Genomic DNA, 22,023 nt, shown 5'->3' with positions numbered 1-22,023 from the left:
GATTTGTGAGATGGTGAAAGGTATGAAGGAGAAATTTGACAAGTATTGGGAGGATTATAGTGACATACTTGCTCTAGTTGCGGTCTTTGATCCTAGATTGAAGTTTACCTATATAGAGTATTGCTTCAATACCCTTGATGCGTCAACTAGTAAAGCAAGTTTTTTTATGTTTACAAGAAGAATCCACAAAGTCAAACAATATGGAGCAAAACATTCTTCCTGGATATGGTGTAAGTGTTTTGTTTAAACTACTTTGTTTTTGTATCGATTTTGATTCTGCTACTTAAGTGTTTTGTTTCTGCTACTTAAGTGTTTTGAGCTGCTGCATATTTGTGTTTGAATTGTTTCAGGACTTTTATGCTTTCATCTCCCAAACAGTTGGTGCTAATGGCAAGTCAGCATTATACAAGTACTTAGATGAACCGGTTTTGGACATGATGGCATTTAAGAGCTTGGATGTTTTGAAATATTGGAAGGATAATGCAAACCGTTTTCAAGAACTGTCTTCTATGGCTTGTGACATCCTTAGCATCCCTATTACGACTGTAGCTTCAGAATCTTCGTTTAGCATTGGAAGTCGGGTGTTAAGCAAGTATCGGAGTTCACTCCTTCCTTCTAATGTCCAAGCTTTAATCTGCGCAAGAAATTGGCTTAAAGGTTTTGAAGAGATTGTTGATCCATTCGAAGAAGGCAAAGAAGGGGAAGGAGAAGGAGTTTGAAATATGTGTGTCATTGTGTTTAAAATATTCTAGATGTTCATGTTTGCTTTATTGCTTTTGGATGTTGATCATTGTGTTTGGATGTTGATCATTGTGTTTGGATCTTTTATGTTTTATGTAATTGGCAGCACAAAAGGATCACTTATGTTTTATGTTCTAAACTAATTACACCATTTTTTCTCATCTTACAAAATTTGTTATATGTTGTCCAATGGACACCCATGGATAACCCATAAAAATATGGGCATAAGTGGACATGGTCGTTAATGGACCGGATGTTAATGGACACGGACAGCTATTTGTCCAAAATCAAATTGGACAATGTTGGACGGGTCAAAATGGACGTAAACAGCCCATTTTGACAGCTCTAGTCATTGCTACGAAACTTCGTAGATGATACGTAATGACCGACTAATCAACTAACTATAAACCCAATTGAAACTATCATCTTTACATCATCAGCTCTCTTATTTTGCAATTCGTATTGGCTTTACAACATTGCCTTCACAAAACAAAAGATTTTATACAATTTCCTGGTTCTTTTTTTTTTTTTCTTCTTTTCGGTTTAGTAATTCCGGTTTAAGAAATACCAAGAAACAATGAGAAGAAACGTTCCTGATCATGCAGAGAAGAAGAAGAACAAGGTGGTAGGCGTTGAGGTTCTTCTGGAACTTCCCAAAACCCTAAGCAAACCAAACAAGAAGTGGCAATTAGCGTTCATCAAGATCTACTGTTCGAGAACTCTCCTCAACTGCGCCAAACACGCTATCCGAAAACCCGGTTTGTTGTTCCCTCGTTCCCTTTCTTACACCGCCATTGATCTTGACCACCATCAAAAAGATGATCATCATGGAGATCACTTCAAGATTGATACTGAAACCTTAAACGATCTCGTCAAGAACAAGAACCAAGAGAAACTTGAGTCTCTTGGTGGTCCTAACGGCTTAGTCTCGGCCTTAAAGACTAACACACGTGTCGGTATCAACGAAGAAGCTGATGAGATCGAACGTAGGCGTTTGACGTTCGGGTCTAATACTTACACGAGACAACCATCCAAGAGTCTCTTCTATTTCGTGGTGGAAGCGTTCAAGGACCTCACGATACTCATCCTTCTCGGTTGTGCAACGTTATCTCTCGGGTTCGGTATCAAAGAGCACGGAGTGAAAGAAGGATGGTACGATGGAGGAAGCATATTCGTAGCGGTGTTCTTGGTGGTAGCTGTCTCTGCGGTCAGTAACTTTAGACAGAACAGACAGTTCGATAAGCTCTCTAAAGTAAGTAGCAACATCAAGATCGATGTTGTTAGAAACGGACGTCGTCAAGAGATTTCCATCTTTGACATTGTCGTCGGAGATATCGTTTGTTTGAACATTGGAGATCAAGTTCCAGCGGATGGTGTGTTCGTTGAAGGACACTCGTTGCACGTTGACGAATCCAGCATGACTGGAGAGAGCGACCATGTCGAGGTTAGCTTAACAGGAAACACATTCTTGTTCTCCGGGACTAAAATAGCTGATGGGTTTGGTAAAATGGCGGTTACTTCTGTCGGAATGAACACAGCTTGGGGACAAATGATGAGTCACATCTCTCGTGACACGAATGAGCAAACTCCATTGCAGTCTCGTCTAGACAAGCTTACTTCTTCGATAGGTAAAGTTGGTTTACTTGTAGCTTTCTTGGTTCTTTTGGTTCTGTTAGTCCGTTACTTCACGGGAACCACGAAAGACGAGAGTGGAAACCGTGACTATAATGGAAAGAAGACGAAGAGCGATGAGATAGTGAACGCTGTGGTTAAGATGGTTGCAGCAGCGGTTACAATCATTGTGGTTGCGATACCAGAAGGATTACCATTAGCTGTGACATTAACATTGGCGTATTCGATGAAGAGGATGATGAAAGATCAAGCTATGGTGAGGAAGCTCTCTGCTTGTGAGACAATGGGCTCTGCAACGGTTATTTGTACTGACAAAACCGGTACTCTGACGCTTAACCAAATGAAGGTAACTGATTTCTGGTTCGGTCTCGAGTCAGGAAAAGCTTCTTCTGTGTCTCAGAAATTGGTTGAACTGATTCATCAAGGAGTTGGGATGAATACTACAGGGAGTGTGTTTAAGGCTAAGTCAGGAACAGAGTATGAGTTCTCTGGTAGTCCAACGGAGAAAGCGATTCTGAGCTGGGCGGTTGAGGAGTTGAAGATGGATATGGAGGAAGTGATTGGAGAACATAACGTTGTTCATGTGGAAGCTTTCAATTCAGAGAAGAAGAGAAGTGGCGTGTTAATGAAGAAGAAGAATGGAGAAGTTAATGTTGTTCATTGGAAAGGAGCTGCTGAGAAGATTCTAGCTATGTGTTCAACGTTCTACGATGGTTCTGGAGTTGTGAGAGAGATTAAAGAAGATGATATGATTCAGTTCGAGAAGATTATCCAATCCATGGCAGCTAAGTCTCTCCGTTGCATCGCCTTTGCGTATTCAGAAGACAATAAAGACATCAAGAAGTTGAAAGAAGAGAAGTTGAGCTTACTTGGGATTGTTGGAATCAAAGATCCATGTAGACCTGGAGTAAAGAAGGCAGTAGAGGATTGCCAATTCGCTGGTGTAAACATCAAAATGATCACTGGAGATAACATTTTCACGGCGAGAGCGATTGCTGTAGAGTGTGGGATCTTGACACCTGAAGATGAGGTTAACAGTGAAGCAGTGGTAGAAGGAGAAGAGTTTAGAAACTACAGTCAAGAAGAAAGGTTAGCAAAAGTGGAAAGAATCAAAGTAATGGCGAGATCTTCACCGTTTGATAAGCTTCTAATGGTGAAATGCCTAAAGGAGCTAGGCCATGTTGTGGCAGTTACTGGAGACGGTACTAACGATGCACCGGCGTTGAAAGAAGCTGATATTGGACTTTCAATGGGGATTCAAGGTACAGAAGTTGCGAAAGAGAGCTCTGATATTGTCATCTTGGACGATAACTTTGCTTCTGTTGCAACGGTTTTGAAATGGGGGAGATGCGTGTACAACAATATTCAGAAGTTTATTCAGTTTCAGCTCACTGTCAATGTAGCAGCTCTTGTGATCAACTTCGTGGCTGCGGTTTCAGCTGGAGAAGTTCCTTTGACAGCGGTTCAGTTACTGTGGGTGAATCTGATCATGGACACACTCGGTGCATTGGCTTTAGCTACAGAGAAACCAACAAACGATCTGATGAAGAAGAGACCTATAGGGAGAGTGGCGCCATTGATCACAAACATCATGTGGAGGAATCTTTTGGCTCAAGCGTTTTATCAGATCTCTGTGCTCTTGGTGCTTCAGTTTAGAGGAAGATCAATCTTCGATGTGACAGAGAAGGTGAAGAACACTTTGATCTTCAATACCTTTGTGCTTTGTCAGGTGTTCAACGAGTTTAACGCGAGGAGTTTGGAGAAGAAGAACGTGTTCAAGGGTTTACACAAGAACAGGCTCTTCATTGGGATTATAGTTGTGACTGTGGTTTTGCAAGTGGTGATGGTTGAGTTTCTCAAGCGATTTGCTAATACTGAGAGGTTGAACTGGGGTCAATGGGGAGTTTGCATTGCGATTGCAGCTGCATCGTGGCCTATTGGATGGTTAGTGAAGTCTGTTCCTGTTCCAGAGAAACACTTCTTTAGCTACCTGAAATGGAAGAAGAGATCATGAAAGAGCCTCTTAATTTGATCTTACATTATGAAGCATTGATTTTTTTTTTTTTTTTTTTTTCATTTAATATGTTTAATAGATTTGAAATAAAGATTGAAACAATTACATAGAAAAGCGTTTTTACAATAGCATATTAATAAAGTGAAAACTCAGATTACAATCTTCTAGAACGGGCCAAGATTGTCTTCGTCGATGAAGTCTCTCTCTGCCTCTCTCCACTCAGTATCCAACACGACAAAACGAACTGTGGCACCAATCTCAATCTTGGACATGTTCTCATCCATGAAAAACGAGTTCTCTCCGGGAATGAACTCATAACCAGACATTTTCAAGTGAGATAGGTAAATGGTTTCATAAGGACCAGAACTCAAAAAGACACCGAGCTTGTGCACCTTGTGAACCACACCATGAAGAACTTCTCCTTTAAACATCTTAAAGCAGATTCCATTGAAAACCACGGGAAACACATCAGTCTGTTCCTTGATCTTACCCTCGCCGACTGTTTCAAGAATCGTGGGTGTTACGAAGTATCCAAGATCTTTCGTTGCCTTCTTGCTAGCAAAGACATCGAGTAGACGAACTACAATAGCTCTCTGGAGCATGACGCCAGTGTCCATATCTTCAGCTGGAATCAAAACGTTCCATGGCAATTTGACTTTGATGAACATTTTTTTCTTCACAGCCTGAAACTATGGCATTTCCAAAAGAATCAGAAGTAGCCAAATCACATTCTGATTTGAAGTGTATTCTACAGAAAACAATCAACTTGAAGTTTTCTTTCAGACATTTTAACAAACACTTTGCATGCAATTATAGAAATGAAACTCTACAGTTAAGAAGAATCAAAAAGTTGACTTTGATGTCTTGTTTGTTAAAAAGAATCAAAAAGAAATGAAACACTTTGCATGCAATTATAGCTCTCTTGAGCATGACGCCAGTGTCCATATCTTCAGCTGGAATCATAACGTTCCATGGCAATTTAACTTTGATGAACATTTTTTCTTCACAGCCTGAAACTGTGACATTTCCAAAAAATAATCAGAAATAGTCAGATCACATTCTGATTTGAAGGTTTTGCATTCTACCAAAATGATCATCTTTAAGTTTTCTTTCAGACATTTTAACAAACACTTTGCATGCAATTATAGAAATTAAACTCTACAGTTAAAGAAGATTCACAAAGTTTCCAACTTTTCATTAACCATCAAACCAACATTGATTTTTATTACCACCAAGCTTAAACCAGTTTGTATTTCCAAAACGTTATAATATCATCGTTCTTCTTCTTCACAAAACCCTAAGACTGAAATCTACTGAAAAATTTGGTTTGACAAATCAAAAGCTCTAACCTGAAAGACGAAACTAGAAGCTGTAAATGGAACAACTTCGGAATCAGCAGACTCCTCCAATTTCCACTTGCTTTGAGGATCAACGAAGCGTCGGAGAAGACAACACTGTCCGTCGCCGTTGAGAGGAGACCACGCGTAAGTTGGTTTCCTAATTTATAGGCCCATTACTACAAATGGGCCACACATAAGTCTCATCCATTAACTTATATGGGACCAATGTATATCTCACCTAATTTGCATTTCAGGTTCTATTCCCACGTCTGTTAAATCCAAACATTTTATGTCTAATCTGTCACTCACTAAACATAAGACAAAGTTTGTTGTGTCGTCACAAAGTTTCGGAAAACGATTAGATGTTAGTTGAATTGAGTTGGCGATCGATACCCTTAGTTTGGTGAACTGTAACTCTTTTACCTCATCATTACTTTGTGTTGAGCAACAACTGGTCTTACTCAAACTAGGGAGAGAATGAGAATGAAGTTTTGTTTGTTAATAATATATCCACGATAGCCTATCCGAAAAAGCATGTCCATAATTATCTGTTATGACCTTCATCCTTCGTTCTCTTTGCTTATTAGATCTATAAACAAATAATAAGAGTTTTGATTTTGCGTAGTTACCCTTCTTTATCAATCTTTGTGGGTAAATGTTAAGAAATTCAAACCACATGCTGTATCCCTAATTGGATACGAATCTTTTCTCTCGCCATTCCTTCATGCCTAATAAGAAGTTTTCATAACTTTTTTCTACTATGTATTCAAAAAGATGGTTCAATGTACCATAAAATAAAATAAGTTGGAACAACTAGGATTTATGTGGAATAAGTGAAATCATAAGTTTTGAATAATGCATGCTAGATTTATGTGGTATGTGAATGATATAATTTGATTCACTATCATCTGTTTATAGGCTAGGAAATGTTGGCTAATCATTATCGCAATTTAGGAATTTAAATGCTTGATTTTTGAGGTTACAAACTAATTAAACCTATTTCCTACAGGAATTTAAAATACAGGCCACGTAATTTATTTTAAATTCAAAATCCGATTTAACTACAAAGTTGATCTCAATAAGTGTTATCGTTTATAAATTATAACACGTACATGTATTCGCACTAAGCTAAACTAAACATGTATACACAGGCCAAGATAGACTTTTGCTTTTTAAAGGAATGAAATATAAATTTAAACTCTGGCTTAAAACCACGGGAAAGACAGTTACGCAAGTCTGGTCCTTGATCTTACACTCGCCGACTGTTTCAAGAATTGTGATGAAGTATCCAAGATCTTTCGTTGCCTTCTTGCTAGAAAAGGCATCGAGTAGACGAACAACAATAGCTCTCTGGAGCATGAGGCCAGTGTCCATATCTTCATGACTTTTTATAAAAACACTTTTCATGCAAACAATAGAAATGAAACTCAACAATTAACGAAAAAAATCAAAAATCAAAAATCAAACTCAATAAGCATAGAGTTAAAGTCATCAACCAAACTTTCGACTTCCTCATTCAATTGGATATAGTGGCCTGTATTCTCCAACCAAAATGCATGAACAACTTGTTTTCTGTAAAAGAGCTACGGACCACTATATCCAGATTGAACAACGAAGTAGATAGGTTTGGTTAATTAATTGAAAGCTACAGGCCACAATATTAACCATTGTGGTTGTATTTTTGTTCTATAGATTTTCTTTTGTAGAAAAAAAATTGACATTTAATCTTCTTTTGTGCATCTCTCGACCGCAACTAGTTTGACTGGTTTGAATTGGCAAACCATTCAAACTAGATCACTGTAGAGAGACGACACACCAAAAGAAGACCACATGGATTTAGGAACGCATCAAAAGTCAAAAAAAAATTTTCTTTGTTTCTCTTCTCTTCCTCTCGGACCAAAATCTCAAATTTATGGTAGAAAATAACTAGTGGGGAGGAGGGGACGTGGAATGAGTTGTAAGTGCTAAAAATTAGGGATCATATTTTTAGTACGTATCCCCTAATAATTAATTCTTATTTCGATTTTTTCCTTTAAGTCATGGCAGAACCAAAGTTGATAAAGAAATTAAATCTGACTTTAAATCAAAACCGGTTACACAAATCGTAACCTCCCAAATATATATGCGATTTTTTCTTTTTCCAAACTGATCCTCTAATTCACAGAATATTGCAATATTAATTAAAGATTTACTTGCAAGTTACAACATACTATAATATAGCAACTAATTAAAAACAGTTACATGTTAGTCAATAAGATAGAAAAATCGCATACAAATTTGGTAAATTCTTATTAGCGTAATATACGCACTATTAACATCAATATCAATATTAATCAATCACGATGGATACGTATATTGTTGATGATAGAATTAAATATTTGTTTATATAAATAACTGCATAAATGACTAAAACTTGGATTATATTTACATTCCAAAATTTATATTATTGTCAAAGATCTCACAATTACATTCCATATATTGTCCCTACTACCAAATATAGGAAGAAGAATATGATGACGGATCTGGAATAATGATTAACTTTCATTTTTCGGGGATTGTGATGAGTTCATTATCAAATCTTAGAAAATTAACCTATAATAACAACGTAAAATTAAAGAAAATCGTCATAAATGCATGTTCCCATATCTCTCTATATATAACTCCTAAGTGTTTCGATTATGTTTCATTGACAAAACAAATAATTAAAAAAAATGGCTTTCTCATACAAATCTGTCTGTTTTATATTCTTGTGTTTGGTCGTTTTCTTGATCCCAAGTATGCAACATAATCTACATTTTTTATTTAAATTTATATGATATGCTTATTTATATATTATATATACTATATTTTTAATTTGTTTTATTAAATATTACAGATGTTGCGGAAGCTGATGTTACACCCAATACCGATTATTGGGTAGGTTCTTGCATTACAACTAAAGACTGCATCATAAAATGCATGAAGGTAAACTTGAAGCACGGAAAATGTTATCAGGTGTCACCTGATAATCCTGAAAAAACATGCGCTTGCTATGTAAACAAATTGTGAACATGTTGTCTTTGAAAGTATAATAATAATATTATCTTGGAGTAAGTTCATTTTATTTGGTGCAAATAATAACTTAATTTAATCGTAAATAATGGCAATCACTAATTTTGTAACCCATTGATGATAAATTTGTAGAGGTATTAAGAATTACTCAAAATGTTGCACCGCCTTCTATTTAACTTCTCTATATATATCTAGTTTGAATTTTGAAGCTGTAAAAATCATCCCCAAGCTGCTAATATTTAATAAATCTTTTTTTTTGTGCAAATTTTAGTATATGATTCATATAAAAATTCATTCATATATCTGTATGAAATCGTACTACCAATTTTGCATATAAAATATTCTCCAAGCAATCATTTAAAATATATGCTACGAAAGAAACGCATGCAATGCTAACTAAATTCTCAATATTTTTACGATTGAATAAAAGAAAAAAGATATTCAACAAATTATTATAAAGTTTTCTGCGTGTGAGACAATGACGGCTGTACCGATAAAACCGGTACTTTGACGCTTAATCAAAGCTTTCTGCGTGTGAGACAATTAGGCAATAGTAACGTATATATTCAAATTGCCAAAAAGCTGGATTTATACTTCAGATTTGTTAAGATTACGGAATTAATATTTTGATAGATTTTGGAATTACGTGGCTATCAATTTTTTACGAAGAGGCGAGATTTTAGGATGTTATTAACATCATGTTAATGATATTTTAGGAAACAATCAATTTGTTTGTCAAGCGTAATATGATACTGCCTTGATTGTTTTGATTTTGTAGTTGCTTAATTTATGGAATCTAAATTTGAAATTTAAACTATTATTTTTTTAATTGTCCATCAAACCAACATTGATTTTACAAACAAGCTTAAACCAGTTTGTAGTTCCACCATCGTTATTCTTCACAAACGCTAAGACTGAATCTACTGAAAATATTGGTTCGAAAAAATCAAAAGCACTAAGCTGAATGAACTGAAAGACGAAACTAGAAGCTCTAATTGAACAACTTTGGAAAACAGACTCCAATTTCCTTCTGCCGAGGAGCAACGAAGCGTCGGAGAAGACAACACAACACGAAATGAGACAAATTCACCTGATTGTTTATGGAGACAAAAACGAAATATTCTCAATGATTCATGCTTATGCCGTGAATTTATAGAAAGTTACATAAGCTGCTTTTATTATATATATAATAAAGACAATCGTTTCATTCATAAAAAAAACTATCTTATGCTAGCTGACATTTGGCCTTTTCTTTTAGTGTGTCTCTCCAAGTGATTGCTTTTCTCCTTGACACCAACTTAACTATGCTCTTCATCACTGTTTGAGCTTCTCTCGGTCACTTCCGGGGTTTTGTTTTGAGATATCATCTTCCACACAACAAAAACAAAACCCCAAAGTTAACAACTTTAGATTCAATTAAAAAAAAAAAAAAAAAAACTTTAGATTCAATTTGCAAAAAAAAAAAAAAAAATCAAATTAATAATATATCACAGTCAAAGCCAAAATCGAAGATCATGGATGTGTCAGTAAAACCAAATCAAATTTTGTCTATAAAAACCTATAAAAACAAAAATATTAAGAAACAGTAGGGACCGGGACGTGACTATAAAGACAAGTGAAATAGAGGAGAAACTTACAATTTTCTTATCTAATTCATTCCGCAGCCTCATGCGTTCTTCCATTAGTTTCCTTTTATCCTCCAAGATGTCTGAATAGCTCTTTTGCAAACTTGTTTTTATCTTGTGCAGGCTTTTGCACATACCCTTAACTAACGTGACCTATTAATACAAAACAATCCATATAATTTCCATAGTAACTAATAGATCATGTGGACTAACCCGAGAAACAGAAACAGAAGAGATGTATTCGCAATAGGAAGAAAAATACAGCCACAAAAAAGCCTTGCCTCTTTTGTTAGTCTTTTTTTTCGTCTTCTAATTTTGCATTAGTGGCCAGTAGCTCTTTCACTTCTGTATTCTCCAAATCTAGAATAGTTTAAATTAAAGTTAAGGACTGCAACTTAAAAAATATATCACAGTCAAAGCCAAAAATCAAAGATCATGGGTCATGGATGAGTGAGACACTAAAACCAAATCAATTTTTGTCTAAAGCCATAAATAAAAAAAAAAAAAAAAAAAAAAAAAAAAAAAAAAAAAATCGAACATCACTCTTACCCATGGAATAAGAATGTGTGATTTCTACCGTTGCACCAAATCACTGAAAGATTGTAAAGCTGAATGATTATATTGAAAGGAATTACTGAAAGACGAAACTAGAACCTCTAATTGAACTTACTGAAAGACGAAACTAGAACCTCTAATTGAACAACTTTGAAAACAGACTTCAATTTCCCTGTGCCGAGGAGCAACGAAGCGTCGGAGAAGACAACACAACACTATCCGTCTTTGTCGGGAGGAGACCACGTAAGTTGGTTTCCTAATTTACATGCCCTATGAAAGGCCCATAACTACTACTGGTATGATTACTTTTTTGTCGAATGAATTCATTATGGAGTCAAAAATGAAAGATTCAATGATTCATGCATCTATTACACGTAAAATTTTATAGAAAGTTAATTAGCTGTTCATGTTATATATAAACACAATCGTTTCATTCATATAGTACAAAGTTTCAGACCGAAATATTACAAGTTTCGTAAACTGTCTTGCAAAACGAAACAGTCTTTCTCTGTAATTTATTTGGAAAAAGGTCCAGCCTAATTATACATAGGCTTTCTCCCTATACAACAATGACTGTTGCCACAAGGCTCACAATACAAACGTTACAACTTGAAACGAAGCACATACAGTTTTGTCTTTTGTCTTAAACCGGAACCACTTCCTGTAGTCTACCATTACCTGCTGGAGTCAAGCTCTCATAGTAATCCACCAGAACTTTCCATCCACCTGGGCACATGAAACCATCTGGCGGGTTTTCGTTGTTCTTTGCCAATGTGCGCATCTGAAAGAAATCGAAAAACATTTAGAGAATTTTTTTTTCTTGTAAGTATACAATGAAGCGATGAAGGATTTCACAATGTAGTATTTCTCTTGGGGACTGATAGATTTACCTTAGTGCCAGAGATGAACAAGAAATCTTGAGGCCTTGACGGATCGAAGAAAGCCATCTTGCCTTGCGTCTTGTCATATGCAGCAACCTGCCAAAATTGAACCAAGAAATCAGATCTCAACATTTGCCTGAACAAAAAGGGGTGAATCTTTTTCAATTGTGTTTTCTATATACCTTGAAAGGAAGGATATTGAGCCGTTCGAGTCCTGGTGCCATGCTTAGTACTTTCTTTCCATGATCAGCATCGTAAAGATCACGTTTCTCTACGGGATGACCCATCCCAGCTGGATCACGACCCACAATGTAAAAGTTAGCACCAGCATTGATTCTAGCCTTGGCATGCCATTGCACTTCGGTTGGACCAGCGTAATGCATAGGAGAAGGGAAGATCGAAACCACTGTTGTCTCTGGATCAAGAACACCGTCCTCTAGCACCTGTATTAGAATCATAAACCCATTTAGTATAACAGCAATTGTTGTTGCTCTCACTCAGATACACACAATCAATAAGCGTTGTTTCTTTACCTTCTCGTGTTGCTTCATCCTCCAATCTAAAGGAACATCATCAGCCTTTGTGAATCCTCCTAACGGATGAAGCAAAAGGATAGGGTTTTTGTATCCCATCTCAAGAAGCCTCCTACGTGTATCAGTCATTAGAAGAGCATGACCATTGTGAACCGGATTCCTCAGCTGGAAAGCAAATACAGCATCCGCGTTACGCTTCTCCAGCTCTTTACGTAGCTCAGCAGGCGAAAGCCTGAAACGGTCAAGCCCATCGTTGTATTTAACTGGCTCAAGAACCTCAAGATCACCACCAATAAGCCAGTTTCCAGCATTGGTTATCGCCTCTTGTACATAAGGCAAACCTGGAGCAGTCGTACCCCAAGTTCTAGCTATCCTTTCTTCCTTTGGATGCTTGTAAATCTCAATGCTGATCAAAACAGCAACATACAAGTTTTTGAGTAACTAATTATAAATCCATATCCAATTTTCAATCATGCATCTATATCATTTAATGACTATTGTATCTACAGTGATGCATAAACAGAGTATTCAGCTTTTGTCAAACGAATCAGATCTAGTCTAACAACTACAATATCAATCAACACAAATAAAGCTAAATCTCAGTTTCTTCTTCTTCATGAATCAATCAAATCTGATTCGAGAGAATAATAGAAGAACTTACTCGGTGAGGATAGCGACGGGGTTACCATCGGAACCAACAAGAGCGACACGTTTAGAATCGCCGATGAGTGCCTTTTGCTCATCGTCGATAGCGAGAACAATAGGAACAGACATGTTAACAACGGATCCGTCGTCAAGACGGAGCGAGTTGAAATGAAGAGTTTGGAGGAACTCGGATTCTCTCATGAAACCTCCGAGTGGACTTGCCCAGCCTTCGCTTAACACGTGCATCCATTGCAAGTCAATCGCCGTTAGCTCGACGCGAGGAAGCTCCGCCGCCTCGTGTTTCTTCTCCCGCCGTTTCGGCTCTTCCACGATAAGCTCCACAAGCTTACCTCCGTCAGGCGCGATTAATCCGGCTCGGACTGATCCCACGCCTCCACCGCCGCCGCGACGGCGTAGGGATTTGGAAGGGAAGGAAACGGCAGCGAAGGGGAGATCGGAGTTTGGGGATGATGATTTGGTGAGTGGTTGAGATAAGAATGGAGTTTTGCTTAATACTGCAGCCATGGAAGCCATGTTTTTGAAAGGTTTGTTAGGCTTATATGGCTGCTACTTCAAGATGGAGGAGAGAGAGCTTGGAGATGGTATGGTTTGTTTGTTCCCATTTCAATTGGAAAATGAGATTTGGTGTTTGGATTGGCTTTATAGAGTTAATAGTAATTATTAAGGACCGTATCTACGAATATTATTATTATTATGTACCTGGACGGGTATTAGTTATTTAATTAATTTTATTCAGTGTATGATTATATTAATAGTAGTAGTAGTGTGTGACATATATTATAACGAGGTTACCTTATTGGTATAGCACAGAGTCATTGTATATATATATATTTTTTTTGGTCAATACGTTTCTTTTGTATTTAACTCATAAACTATAAATGTCATAATCGAACAAAACATATAATAGTAATTATTTTTATGAATAAATTTATTTTTATGTTTTGGGACATGTTAGATAAAAGATATATCCAGAGTAATTAGATAAATATGAATAATTTTGTATGTTGTTGAGGAAAGAAATAAATAAAAGTTAGGAAACTGTGTGGTGAGGACCGATGCTACAGTTGAATACATCCCAAGAATACGGTCAGGTTCGACCACGCATTTGCTTACTACACAAACCACTTGATATTAGAATATTAACACCACTCGATCTGCCACGTCACATCACGAATATTTGTCCCCTTTTTTCTCATTTTTTTTTTTTAGAATAATACTATACTAGTACTACTTTTGGAGTAATCAAATCTCATTTAAATAAACAAAAATTGAGCTAAACATTAAAATTTATAGATGTAACACACTCATGCCATGGCTATATTTACTTTCTTAAGAATTTTATTCAATTGTTTGATTTACTTCATTTTTTTTTTGTAGATTATTCTCTCTTATTATTATCTTATATAACCCATTCATTTTTTTTTTCTTTTTTCACCATTCATTATTTACGATCTACTAGAACGTGAGTTGGATAAATTTAGTTATAATTCTATGTTTCCAATTTTACTCTTATCCGTAGGATCGTAGCTATGTGTGTCTATCGGCTCTTGACAACGACGATACGAAAAAAAACTCGATGTAATTTGATAAAGATTGGAGCATTATTGAGTTGGATATTATTATTAGAGTAGAATTATGTTAATATTCATATTGTCCTTTTTGGTCTTTTATGTGTATATCGTAAGTACCTCTGTAGGTTAATTTGTGATGTATATATACAGCTCTAGGAGCCGTCGAGATAGATACAGAGAAAGCTTTATATTTGTTATTTTCTGACATGGTATCAGAGTCTACACACGCTGGCCCGTTAACTAGTTCGGCCCGGATAGAGACCCGATCACCCATTAATTGATGGCCCAAAGGAAGGCCCCATTCCATCGAGATAGCTAAAAAAAGAGAGCATTATCTCGAAGGGGAGTGATGGATTCTGTCGAGATTAATGGCTAAAAGAGCCATCATCTCGAGGGGGCGTGTGGAAAAAAGATCCCACATATGATAGATGTAAAGGGACTTGAGTAATATATAAAGGGTTAGGGCCTTTCCACTCATTGCCAATTGGTTTTGAGTTGGAAGCCCATAGTAAAACTCTAATTTAACATTGCCAATTGGTTTTGAGTAACATATTTTCTTACTATAGTAGATGATTTTTCTCGTAGAGTGTGGCTATTTTTGATGACGGAAAAGAGTGAAACATCTATGCATTTAAAACAGTTTATGGCTATGACTAAGCGGCAATTTGACAAAAATATTAAGCGAGTACGTAGCGACAATGGAACTGAGTTTATTTGCATGAAGGGATATTTTCTAGAACATGGGATTATTCATGAGACTTCGTGTGTTGGAACTCCACAACAGAACGGACGAGTAGAACGCAAGCATCGCCCATATCTTAAATGTGGCTAGAGCTCTTCGATTTCAAGCTCATCTTCCTATTGGATATTGGGGGGAATGCGTACTTGCTACTTGTTATCTTATTAATTGAACTCCATCATTGTTGCTTAAAGGAAAAACACCGTATGAAATGCTTTACGGACGCTCTCCACGTTATGATCAGTTAAAGGTTTTTGGGTGTTTATGCTTCACACATAATCAACATCATAATGGTGATAAATTTGCGAGTCGGTCCCGACGTTGTGTTTTTTTGGGATATCCATATGAGAAGAAAGGGTGGCTGGTTTATGATCTTGAGGAAAAAAAATTTCTAGTCTCTCGTGACATCGTCTTTTGTGAAACATCATTTCCTTTTCACGATAACATGACGTTGGAACCGTCACATGATTTGGCTGAGATACCTCCGTTAATTCTAGCTCCTACGTCTACAGACACTGTTGGTGTTGTTTCTCCTTTCGCTGCAACGGATGTGTCTCCGGAATTTAATACACCAGATGTGATTCTCGAAACTGAGCCAACACCGGTGGTTCCAAATAATGCTACACATGCAGCTGTTGGCGTTGAGCCTACGGCGGAACAACTAGTTGTGGTTGATCAACTTGGTTCTACTGTGTGTGATGCTAGCCACGGTTTCTCTCCACCTATCGCTCAACTTGGTCGTGACTGTCGAGAAAAAAAACCCTCGGTCTTACTAAAAGATTTTGTTGTTGCCACACCGGGTGGTTCGGGTTCTTCTTCGGTCAATATCGTGTATCCTATTGATGACTATGTTGATTGTCACAGATTTTCACCCTCCCATCGGGCGTTTCTTGCGGCAATTCTCGAGAACATTGAACCAACATCTTTTGCTGAAGCGATAAAATATGAGAGGTGGCGCAATGCTGTGGAGAAAGAGGTTGTTGCTTTGCAAGACAGCGGTACATGGGACTTAGGAGAGTTGCCTCATGGTAAGAAGGCTCTAGGATGTAAGTGGGTTTTCACGATTAAATATCACTCTGATGGCTCCATTGAACGGTTTAAGGCGCGTCTTGTGGTGTTTGGTAATCAACAAACCGAAGGCTTGGATTACAAAGAGACGTTTGCTCCTGTCGCGAAGATGGTTACGGTTAGAATATTTCTTCAAGTGGCTGCAGCCCGTGATTGGGAGCTTCATCAAATGGACGTCCATAACGCTTTTCTTCATGGCGATCTTGAAGAAGAAGTCTATATGAAGCTTCCTCCTGGCTTTTGTACGTCGTCTCCTAATCAGGTGTGTAAGCTTCGGAAATCTTTTTATGGGTTAAAGCAAGCACCGCATTGTTGGTTTGCAAAATTAGTAGATGCATTGATCAGTTATGGTTTCACACAATCATGTTCAGACTATTCTCTTTTCTCTTATGTACGTGATGGGGTTCAGTTGTATATCTTGGTATATGTGGATGACTTGGCCATTACGGGAAACGACGGTGATGCTATTAAGTTTTTTAAAGCTTACTTGAGCTCAAGGTTTCATATGAAGGATCTTGGTGCTTTGAAATATTTTTTGGGTTTGGAGGTTGCACGTAACTCGTCAGGCATATACCTTTGTCAAAGAAAATATGCATTGGACATTGTTTCGGAAACAGGTCTTCTTAATGCTAAACCGGTGGATTTTCCCATGGACCAGAATCACACCCTAGCCTTGTCTAAAAGTGCACCTCTTCATGATCCCGAACGATATAGAAGATTGGTTGGTCGCCTGATATATCTTGCGGTAACTAGACCAGATTTGGCATACTGCATTCACATATTATCTCTACTTATGCAGACTCCTCGTGAAGACCATTGGGACGCAGCAATGCGGGTAGTGCGTTATATCAAAGGGACTGCAGGTCAAGGAGTTCTTCTTAGTTCGGCTTGTGATCTACATATTCGTGGTTGGTGTGACTCTGATTATGATGGATGTCCGTTAACTCGTCGTTCTTTATCTGGTTGGTTTATTCAGCTTGGATCCTCTCCTATTTCATGGAGAACGAAGAAGCAAAAGCGGGTGTTTATGTCTTCGGCTGAGGCCGAATATCGGGCCATGGCAGATATTACTAAAGAGCTTCTTTGGATTAAAGCTTGTTTGCTTGATCTTGGTGTTGATCACTCATCTTCGATGTCTTTGTTTTGTGATAGCGAGGCAGCCATTCATATTGCAGCTAATCCCGTTTTTTACGAACGTACGAAGCATATTGAGAAAGATTGTCATTTTATTCGTGATGAAATTCAACGGAAGGTGATTGCTACACAACATATCTCCACCACTATTCAGCTAGCAGACATTTTTACGAAGGCATTGAGAGCAAAGGAGTTCTCCTCTTTTCTTGGCAAGTTGGGTATCCTTGATTTGCATGCTCTAACTTGAGGGAGGTTATTAGAGTAGAATTATGTTAATATTCATATTGTCCTTTTTGATCTTTTATGTGTATATCGTAAGTATCTCTCTAGGTTAATTTGTGATGTATATATACAGCTTTAGGAGCCGTCGAGATAGATACAGAGAAAGCTTTATATTTGTTATTCTCTCACAATTATTGTAGGGGGAAAGAAAAATAAAAAAACACGAGGTATCATTGTGAATACAATAAAAGATGTTATTGTAGAAAACATTTTGCCGACCCATTGATTACTACTTATATTATAAAGCTCCTCAATATTGACCTGAATCAGACCAATCTTGACCCCGAAGCAGCCACGAACTCATCTTTTTTTTCTTCTTCTCTTTCTTATGTGTTTGTTAATCTGACAATGATGCTGTGCATGCGCAGAGGCACGTGGTAAATATTGTCAAAATTGGAAAGTTGGTAGGCTGGTAGATGAATGAATTTTAACTCCCAATTATTTTCTTAACCATTTCTTTTCCATTATAACAAATTGAACTCCAAAATACTCAAACGTTACAAACTTACAAGTTTACTCTTCTTATTTTTAAAATTATTCAGTTTGGATGTTAACACAATTTTTTTTATTACTAATTCATATATTTAAGTAAATGTAAGACAATCAAGGAGTTGGATCATGTAGGGCTTGATGACCAGTTTATTGGTGGCTAGGGACCTTTTTCACATTCAACATGTGTCAAAAATCAAAATAAAAACATTCATGATCGACCTACCTGCTTTGCTCTCGTAATCATTAACCAGATAATTAAATACAGTAAGCAGAAATCATAATTTATTCAATTTAATACATATATACTCCTAAAATCCAATATTTCAAATTTCATCGTACATTGTCTTATCAATAAAGTTCGTCGATTATACTGAACTATAAATATTCTTGTTTTTCTGAACATAAATTAATTAATGCATGCCCAATTAAAACTTTGTTGGGACTCACTGTCCAAGTCCACTTACCCAAAGTAATTAAGTAAGATCCATATAAGAGGAAATGCCAAAGTTTCTCGATTAATCCGAGTCTCTTCATGAATGGAAACCCGAAGTCAATCCAAAGGTTCTAAAGAAGACTTCACCAAATTATTACAAATGAGCCAAAGGAACAAGCTTGACTTGAGTGAGTCTAGGCTCCATGTACTATCCGCACTTATCTAACGCATGAGGAATATAGTAACTATAGTAAGGACAGACGGTACTTGACGAACCTTTTGAATTTGTTCAAAAAAAAAAAAAAGACGAACCTTTTGAAAAGTAGGTCTCTGATATGATTACATTCCGGGCATGTCTATGCGTCTTATATGAGTAGCAATGACATAACGAAGATTAGGCCCAAGTATTGTGGAGAAAAAATAAAGGCTCAATTGTGGTGGGCTGAATTTATAGTATTTGCCAAGGACATGTTCGGGTTGTAGTTTATGGTCCACCTCCACACGTCATGTTCGGGCTCTTCGTTCACGAAGTTGATTATAATTTATAAAGATGCACACTGCGTATTGCGTAAAGGTCTAGCTAGTAGATTTTTGTATTGTTCAATAATCATGGACAGGTCACAAGAGGTTTCAGTTCTACTAGTGAAATATTTATACGAAACTAATACATACGAGTACGACTATTCTATTACATTCAACTACAAGTTTTGTAAGGGAGTTTTATTTAAATGACCAAATAAGTATGTATTTTTCACCAACAAATTCATCAGTCTAGTTCAAAATCCTTAAATGCATATTTTTCTTACAAATTAATATTGTTTCAATAGCCTTTTTCTCATTTGAAAGTTGTGTAAGGAAATTTCATTTTAATGATTTATAAACTAAGCTGTAGGCTTTTTATAAGATATTTCTAATAATTGGGTGATTCATGCAAGCTTCTATTTTTTTTCTTTAGTATAATATATTGGTTTTGATTTTCCTAAAGTTTACTCAGATCCCTAAATAAATGTCTTGTTTATATTATTTTTTAAAAAGACTTCCTACATAAATTAAAATGTTTAATTAACGTTAGAATACAGAAAAAGGGCGAATCAATGCTTGGCCTTTTCTTAGATAAGTAAAAGTAACGGTTGGAGAAAATTGAATGTGATGTAGGAACAGATTGATACATTTTAGTGTAAAGATTTACACATACGTAATTATGTACGTACAGACGAATTTTCTTTTGTAACTGACGAACTAAAACCATTAAAGGAAAGTTTGAAAGAGACGAAAGCAACTTGGAGAATCTCATTTAAATTAGACAAAAAAACAAAATTGTACACTCGGTGGAGCTTTCCCATACAAATAGAAAAGCCAAAGTTTCGAAATCGCATTAACCGAATCATATCATCCCTATTATAGACGTACCTATTAGATGATGACGATCGATGAGTTAAAAGCAAAAAAAAAAGAGATGATGACGACCGATGATGATATGGATGATCGTTTGTACTTGGCTACTTATGAATTATGATATTTGATAAGGCATAAGGTCAAGAAATGTTTCGATCATATGAACTAACGTATATTTTGTGTACATAATAATTTGAATTATACAATTGAAATGTAGTGATTGAAACAATTGTTAACTGGTCATGTGTATATCTCTTAAACATGCAAAGGGGACCATTTTCGAGCAATGAAACAGTAAAATTGACATATCCAAGTTTTAGTTGTTCAATGTTTTTTTTTGGGGGTTTAATTTGAATTACTCTTTAATCATTCTATCACTCACCATGGTAAATATATATCTCTAAGATCTACGAAGCCATTCAAATCACAGAAAACATCTATTTTTTTCGAGGCCAAAGTTGAAATGACTCTAAAGCCTAACCTAAGGTTTTCACAACAGTAATTTATTGGCCAACCATCATTACTGGTGTAGTAAACTCTTATAAAATTCTTAACACTTATTAATTTGCATATCTCTGGTAAATATAGCAGGATCCTCAAGTAGAGTTAGCTCCGCGCAAAGTAACTACTAACACCAGAAATCTTTACCCATATACGTATCAATCGTGTACAACTTCAGTTTCAACTCCCAGAAACCCTAAACTATTATAATAACAAAAATACAGATGTATATGAAAGTCTTTTCTGTAGGAACAGGGTAAAGAAGTTGGAAGTCTCTCTTGAGATCCCCAAAAAGTAACTATAGATAATCAACTCATCAATCTATAAAATTCTCTAATCTTTGTAAAAAAAATAAAATCTCCTCTTCCCTATATTCATCATAATGACATTTTCACATTTAACAAAATAAAAAAAAATAAAAGCAATTTGCGAAATGACGAATTAGGGTTTCCTATAGTCATATAACTCTATATATAACCCTAACAAAAACAAAATTCCTTCAGATCTGCATACACTGATAGACACAATCATATCTATGATGAAAATTCAGATGAAACAGTATATTAAGCCTCAGAAAAGAGAACGAATCTAGCAGATCAGATGAGAAAAAAAAAAGTTTCTTAAAAATCAAACGAAAAAAACTAAAGAGTGAAAATAATCCTAGATATTGTGGATTTTGAGATGGAAAAAATTAGGGTTTATATAAAAGGTGCGACAGTCAACGGGTGAAACTGCGAACATGATCTAATCGACACTCATCTCTTAAACCATCGTCACGAAAAACAACAACGGATATAAAAGAAAGCTAATTAGATCATGCTGGCAGCTTCATCAGATGCCGGTGCACCAAACCATATCAAGAACCCAAAATAAAAAAGAGATAAAAATCGTCTGTTCATCAAGTGAAGAAGAAGACGGGTGTTTATATAGAAGAGAAGAGGTGGAGAACGTGAAGGAGAGAGAGATAAGAACATAGTTTGAGAAGGGTCAGTTTTACAATTAAACAAGGGTTTGAGGGTCGAAAGTGTAAGAAAAATAAAATAAAATAAAAGAACGAGTGACAAACAAAAGGCGTTAAAGAAAGAGTGGTCCAAAGTAAGAACCGTGAATAAAATTGAATAATGTCACGCCGATTCTCTAAGTCTCATTCACTTACTTCTTCTCTCATCTCTTACAGAGAGAGACAGATTAGTTTTGTGTGTTGTTGTTTTTTGCTTCTTTCTGTAACTCTTATTAATTACTGATCTCTACTATATATATATATATATATATTGATGGAGACCCTTTCTTTTTTTCTCTCTTCTTACTAGTTCTTGATATTATTTTTTTGAAATACCAAAAAAATTGTTTTGATAAAGAATAATTCAATA

General features: G+C 36.2%; 1 protein-coding gene, 1 long non-coding RNA gene and 2 pseudogenes across 6 annotated transcripts; 2 read left to right on the top strand and 2 right to left on the bottom strand.

Annotated features, from left to right (window-relative positions):
• Positions 1-1,177: 1,177 nt before the first annotated feature.
• Positions 1,178-4,501, top strand: LOC104787920 (putative calcium-transporting ATPase 13, plasma membrane-type pseudogene; annotated as a pseudogene). Its single transcript, XR_015560675.1, has one exon. The product of XR_015560675.1 is annotated as a putative calcium-transporting ATPase 13, plasma membrane-type pseudogene (transcript).
• On the bottom strand, positions 4,427-5,958 carry LOC104787904 (DNA-directed RNA polymerase IV subunit 7 pseudogene; annotated as a pseudogene). 3 transcript variants are annotated; one of them, XR_015560684.1, is made up of 2 exons: positions 5,737-5,958; positions 4,427-5,403 (listed from the first exon to the last, which is right to left on the bottom strand). The product of XR_015560684.1 is annotated as a DNA-directed RNA polymerase IV subunit 7 pseudogene, transcript variant X2 (transcript). The 3 variants fall into 3 exon arrangements; XR_015560686.1 differs by having other exon boundaries at positions 4,427-5,076; positions 5,737-5,885; XR_015560682.1 differs by having other exon boundaries at positions 4,427-5,070; positions 5,737-5,855.
• Positions 5,959-8,411: 2,453 nt separating this feature from the next.
• LOC147949745 (uncharacterized) lies at positions 8,412-8,820 on the top strand. The gene is made up of 2 exons (XR_015560689.1): positions 8,412-8,502; positions 8,603-8,820. It is a non-coding gene; the product is annotated as an uncharacterized LOC147949745 (long non-coding RNA).
• A 2,547-nt stretch (positions 8,821-11,367) lies between these two features.
• On the bottom strand, positions 11,368-13,861 carry LOC104787894 (ATP sulfurylase 1, chloroplastic). The gene is made up of 5 exons (XM_010513553.3): positions 13,034-13,861; positions 12,373-12,778; positions 12,022-12,282; positions 11,849-11,935; positions 11,368-11,739 (listed from the first exon to the last, which is right to left on the bottom strand). The coding sequence occupies exons 1-5, from the start codon at positions 13,549-13,551 to the stop codon at positions 11,602-11,604; spliced, it is 1,410 nt and encodes a 469-aa protein (XP_010511855.1). The 5' UTR covers positions 13,552-13,861; the 3' UTR covers positions 11,368-11,601.
• Positions 13,862-22,023: the final 8,162 nt, after the last annotated feature.

This window comes from Camelina sativa, chromosome 1 (genome assembly GCF_030686135.1).
Source record: "Camelina sativa cultivar CO46 ecotype springtype chromosome 1, ASM3068613v1".
Taxonomy (NCBI): Eukaryota; Viridiplantae; Streptophyta; class Magnoliopsida; order Brassicales; family Brassicaceae; genus Camelina; species Camelina sativa.
Note: the sequence above shows the minus strand (reverse complement) of the source record. Positions and strands in the feature narration are given on the sequence as shown.

Bases quoted from the DNA above. Each gene is read 5' to 3' on its own strand.
- LOC104787894 (XM_010513553.3), bottom strand. From the start codon at position 13,551: ATGGCTTCCATGGCTGCAGTATTAAGCAAAACTCCATTCTTATCTCAA. The intron at 12,283-12,372 runs GTAAAGAAACAA...ATTCTAATACAG, and splicing joins GGATGAAGCAACACGAGAAG to GTGCTAGAGGACGGTGTTCT. The intron at 11,740-11,848 runs GTAAATCTATCA...GATTTCTTTCAG, and splicing joins TGTTCATCTCTGGCACTAAG to ATGCGCACATTGGCAAAGAA.